Raw genomic sequence first — 6,031 nt, 5'->3', positions numbered from 1 at the left:
GGAATAATTTAGAACCGGCCAATAGTAATGTGTGAATTTGCTTATGAGTGGCGGGAACGCCGGGGTTCTCCACTGTTCCGAGAAACTCCCTCGTACAAAATCTCACCGTGCCTTGTGCTAGAAAGTTCCACTGTGCTGAGGCACTCAACCACTAAGCTCTGCCCTGACAGTGACCAGGCATTTTGCACCTTATCTTCAGTTTCTGGCAAATTGGAAGGCAAGTATCTGGCAACATTTATCTACTGTTATATGACAGCTCTAAGCTGGTATTTTCCTATGCCTTTGTAATGCTGAATCATTGTTGCATCATGGTCCTTTATGGAGATCACCTTGATCATTAAAGGCACTACTGATGCTGGAAGTGGTTTGAGTGCTTCATGTGCAATGCTCATCAGTCTGTAGTTTTCATTGCCTCATCATGTTGTGAAGGTAAATACTAGAGCTAGACTTTTCTTTTTAGGAGCTGAACTTTAGACTCCTTTGTAATAAATGTAGCTGAGTAAGCTCAAACCGTGTGGCAAAATTGATTCAAATTTCACACCTGAAGTTATGAATTGATGAATTGTAGATGTAAAAAAAGGATATTTTCTGCTCTGTTCAGGTGCTCTTGTGATGAGGGCATTCACCTTGAAGGAAAAAAATCTGTCCACCTTTAAGGATGTTTATTTAAATAGTCTTTGAACTCAAGACTTCCCGTGCAAGGTGAGTGCCCTAACTAGCTGGCAAGAAAGGTCGGGGTCACTTTCTGTCTTTCTCTGTAGCCCGGAAAACGTGAACGCTTTCCAACAGGAAGGCTGGGGAACACTCCCACACTAGAATAGCTTACAGTCTGCTGGTTGGGGCGCTCTCCTGGGAGATGTAGATACAAACCTTGTTGAGTGGAGAAAAGGTGTTAATCCTGGTTTTCCACATCTTGCTAACATAAAAAACGGGGTGATGCCACTATCATTGCTTCCCCTTCAGTTGTTTTAAAAGGAAGGAGGGACTCCATTTTTTGACAGGAACAGCTTAAGCACCTAATTCCAGACACAGTTTCAAGGTTGTGAATTGTAGCTGCTTTCCTGCAGCTCAGCCATAGACACCTCAAGCATTTTTACATGTGTTTTGAGACGTGGCACCAGGCACTTTTAATTAGTGAGCTGTGCTAATTAAAAGTGTCCCCACACTGAAAAAATGGCAGTGGGGCACTTTGAACTAAAGCTCATCGAATGTGTTTTATTTCAAAGCGCCCCACCGCCATTTTGTCAGCACAGGGACACTGATACTCGTGACATGGATGGCTGCCGGAGCACATCAGTTTTCACGGTTCACAGACTTGTGCTGGATTTCCAGCGCATCGGAGTAAGCTCCGTGCACATGCATAGGAGCCCCTAAGTTCTAAAGAGGGGAAGAGCTCAAGACACGCAGCATTTCCTACTGGGTAAATTAGGCAGTTAGCTCCCAAATGTGGTACATGACTGCCCGGGCAGCATAGAGGGAGCTTGGAACATGGGCTCACAAACAAGTTATTGCAAGATAAGAAGGAGACATGGGTTTGCCATACATTAACTCCTCTGCAGTAACTGTGTACACAGTTTTACCCCCCCAAGTAAATGAAAGTTAATGTTTGGTAGTTTGGCTCTCCTTCTGTGAGGGGTAGGCTTAGGCTATTTTCCAAAAAATCTCTTAAATGCTACAAGAGTTTGAACTTTTCTATAACCCAGTGAGATTCTTTAATAATGACTTGCAGATAGTATGCTAGGAAAAAAAATCTGTTATTTGAAAGCACGTCTCCTTTTAAATGTTGTATATGGAGGAAGTTAGGACCTTATGGCCCTGAACTTGGAAAAACTTTTGTGGTGTGTGTAGTCTTGTGGGGTTCCGTGGCACTACTCATGGCATGTCCAGTGAAGTATTTCCAGGATCAGAGCTGAAACATGAGTTACTTTACTAAAAAGTAAAACATCCCCAAAACAAAGTTAAATAATTATTATGAGGTCAAAGGATATACTTGTGTGAATATAGGACGTTTAATGTGGGAGCCACTCAGGCCATCTATACATGTTAGACGTCAGGTTCAAAACATGCTAATTAGCGTGCATTGGAGGAGTCTGGCAACCTGTAATTAATTCCTAATTAGCTCAATTGATTCCTAATTAGCATGCTTCCGCAGCCTCTGCATTACATGTATTCAGTGTCCCCATGCTTCAAAATAGTGCCGGGGTGCTTTAACTAAAGCTCATCAAACAAGCTTTAGTTAAAGCACAAGACGCTGAATACACATGACAATGCAGGCGCTTTAATTAGAGTGGCTCTTAGAGAGCACACGTAAAGACAGTCTCAGTGATGACATGATAACCAGTAAAAAATATTTGCTCAATTTATTTGAGACCATCCAACTTGGATGCTTCCCACAGGAAAATGTACATGTGATTCTGTGTTTGAAGTAAAAGATATATAGACAAACTTCTCAAAATGCAGCCCTAACTATAAATAAATATTATATCCTAAGTCTTGTTATCCTCTCCCCTGCCCCCTTTTTTTTTTGTTAATATCTGAGCAGGGGGTTGTTTCTTGATCAGCTGTATTACTTCCGTGGGACCTTATGTAATGCATGTTTTTTTAAACTAGATCATTGTACATAGGGCAAGTTTTGGCAAGAACATTGTGAGAGATAGTCAGGAACTAATGAGAAAAATGACTTCCACATGAGTTGCTTTTGTTAAATTTACTTTCCCTGGTGTCAGAGAAAGCAGTCAGCCATTTAGACCAATGCACAGCATAACATTTCTAAGATTTGGTAAAAATGTCATGTATGACAATCAAAGGATAAATTGCCACATTGTTTCTATTATATAAATCTTTTTAAAATAATGTGCTATGTGCTTTAGACGAACATGAAAACAGCACACCTGCTTTAAAGAACTTGTTCCAAACATGGACTCACTTTTTAATGTTGCTTAGCTTAACAGTTTAAAATAAATATGCCAACTCCATTTTTATTAATTTTTAATATTATTCATATTCACTTTCATCTAAAGGTCTTAAAGGGTATGATTCACTGCCCATAGAAGTCCGTGATAATCTTTCAAGGTGCTTTTATTTTAAAAGTGGAGGGAAATATTCTTTTTAGATGCATATATTCCTATTTGGTGAGATGGAAGAATAGAAAGTAGATGGTCCTTCATTCTTCTTTAATACTTTACGTGTGTATATTCACATGGGATATACCACCTGTGAAAGGGTTCCAAAATGTTGCAAGCCTCTAGTGTAGTGGTCACCAACCAGGCAATCTCAGTTGACTGGTTGTTCGTGGTGCTCTGACAGTTGATCTCAGTTTGTTAGAGCAGCAGCTGCAGGATGCATGTGGCTGGGCTGAGCCACATCCTCTGCCACCTGGGCTGAACTGGGTGAGTGGGGTCAGAGCCTGGGTGGCTTGTCCGGGAGGTAGAGTGGGGAGGGGCAGGGCAGGGCAGGGGCGGTAGATCCTGGGGTGCCCTTTACTTACAAAAAGTGTTCTTCACCATGAAAAGGTTGGAGACCACTGCCCTAGTGAAGCTGTTGTATCCCGACACAGCTTTCAACTTGCCAGCATGTGGAGAGCCCACAGCTCCTCCATGCACCAGCAAGTAAAAAGGGCATTATGGGAAGCATGGCATTAGAGACTGGTCTTTAATGCCTGGCTCCCCACAGCTGCATGATTGGGATCTGACAAATTTGTTCATAGATTCCAAAAATTGTCCGTCCTGCCATCCACTTCTGGCAGGGCCAGGATACACTGTTTTTCAATTTGCTAGTGTGTGGCAAGTGCATCAGCTGATCAGCTCACTTTGTGTTAGTGCCTGAAGCCACTGTGCAGCCTTATGCCAAATATGCCACATTTTCAATTTAAAGGGCAATGTAATCCAGCCACAAAGATGTTCCACGTTAAATGGAACATTAAATGTGAAACATCTTTGTGGCTGGTTTGACATGTTATCATGTCATAAATAGGCTAAACATGTGGCATTTTACACTTTATCACACAATAAATGTAACATCTGCTAGGGCCCCACATCCACTAAATAAGTGCCCCAACTTCCAGAATAGCAGAACAATGAGAACTCCAGGTGCTCAGTTCTTTAAAAAATAATTATTTATTTTTATGAATATAAGTTGTTGGTGTTTATGATTTTTGTGTTTTGAAGTCAGGGAAGTTAATCATAGTGTATTTGCTGAATATACTTGGACAGCCTGGTTCACCTAATCATTGTGATATTCACTGGTTTCTGTTTTAATTCTTTTTTGTTTGTTTGTTTCTATGTGCCTCTGGCAACATAGAGTGAAAATAATGTATTTAGTCTGAATATGTCATTTAATTGATCTAATACCTACGGAAAAATCTTGTTCATTTCACTTTCCTTGTCTTTGTTTTACAGGAGACGCATGAGATTGTGGCCATCAAGAAATTCAAAGACAGTGAAGGTAATATTTTCCTCTCTGTGACTCTTCATGTAAATAAGGAGCATCAAAGATACGGCCTGCAGAACAGTGTCGTCTGGCTTCAGGGAGTTTCTGAAGGGGCCAGAAATTGGGGGACTGGCATGGTGGCAGAAGGCTGGGGCTAACAGGGCTTAGCCCCCCCCCCCCCCCCCCCCCCACTGTGGGACAGTGGTGGCAGCACATAGGGCTGCAGAGAAGCCCAAGGTTGGGTTCTGGGTGGCTACAGCAAGGGGGAAGGGGCATGCACAGACACAGACACACAGCCCAGCAGCATGTGAAGCACTGCCCAGCACAGCATGCAAGTCTGTCATGGGGAAGTGGCATGGGGGGCAGATCGAGGCCCCTGTGGTGAGGGAGGGAGTGGAACAGGGGCTGGGGTGAATGAGGCCCCGTGGCCGGAGCAGGTCGTGGGATGCTCAGAGCCCAGGTGGCTCATCCAGGAGCACAGACGGGCTCCCCCTGCTGTGCGCACCCTGAGGGAGGCCCAGGAGGCATGTGCCACCCCAGATCTTTGTGCAGGGTGGAGGTGGGCTGGTGCTGCGGGCTGGACTCTGCGCCCTGCACACAGCAGGCACATGGCTCACACTGCTCTGGGATAGTGGCAGCAGGGCACAAAGCCCAGCCCCCAGTGGCAGCCTGCCTCCATCCCGTGAACAGATCCAGGGGGCACATCCCCTCTGGGCCTCCTCCAGGGTGTGCACAGCAGTGGGAGCCCCTCCATGCCCCTGGACAAGCTGCCCAGGCTGAAGTGTCCCATGACCTGCCCTGTCCCTGAGGCCCCGTTCACCCCAGCCTCTGCCCCACTCCCTCCCTCACTGCGGGGGCCTCAGTCTGCCACCCACACCACTTCCCCATGACAGACTTACCTGCTGGGGGGAGGGTGTGTGCGTATAAGCACATACGCTCAACCCCCCTTCCCCCAAAATAATATTTTCTCCTTCTGCTTATGGGGACTGGGCCCATCACCAAAGTCCAGAGTACAGAGCCCTGGGAGGGATGTGTTTTGACAGCAGCAGGATGCGCAACAGCTGTATTAATCCCCGTGATTTCCTGAACTGACACAGCACCGGTCATTCTGCTGCCGCTCAGAAGTGGGTCTGGATCTAGCCCATGAGGAACCCTGTGGTCTAGACCTGACCTGAAGAACCAAAGGGAGTTTGACATCCCTCATGTAAATAAATGTGGGGCTGATATCTTCCTGGTGAAAATTCAAGACCTCACATACTGAGAGATGATTTTAAAACAATAACTTATTTTATTGTTTTGAATGGGGCATAAGCTGTACTTATTTCTTATTTTTTTAAATGTTACCTCCTGCCTAAAGCCAGGTTTGTACCTTCAGACAAGGTGGCATTACAGAGGAATAAACCCCACTTCCTGATCCATGCTTTGATCTTCTATGCAGCTTTGTTAGCATTGCCTGGCTACATGCTACAGATATAGTGGCAGGAGCAGGGATTGGGGAGTGGGAGTAGACATGATCAGTAAGTGGGCAGAACAAAGTTACCGCCTGCTGTTTGGGGAGGGGACACAAGCAGGGAGGAAGTTGTGTAAATGACTTCCCCCTGAG

At 45.0% G+C, this 6,031-nt stretch overlaps 1 protein-coding gene across 6 annotated transcripts in view; it reads left to right on the top strand.

Annotated features, from left to right (window-relative positions):
• Positions 1-6,031, top strand: part of CDKL5 (cyclin dependent kinase like 5) — a 195,975-nt gene that overhangs the window by 109,511 nt on the left and 80,433 nt on the right. For all 6 annotated transcript variants that reach the window (XM_025201096.1, XM_014518794.2, XM_014518793.2 and 3 more), the window contains one exon: positions 4,398-4,443. In XM_025201096.1, the coding sequence (XP_025056881.1) occupies positions 4,398-4,443 (46 nt within the window). The remainder of the gene's footprint in view (positions 1-4,397; positions 4,444-6,031) is intronic.

The sequence above is a fragment of the Alligator sinensis genome, unplaced genomic scaffold (assembly GCF_000455745.1).
Source record: "Alligator sinensis unplaced genomic scaffold, ASM45574v1 scaffold583_1, whole genome shotgun sequence".
In the NCBI taxonomy this organism is placed as follows: domain Eukaryota; kingdom Metazoa; phylum Chordata; order Crocodylia; family Alligatoridae; genus Alligator; species Alligator sinensis.
Note: the sequence above shows the minus strand (reverse complement) of the source record. Positions and strands in the feature narration are given on the sequence as shown.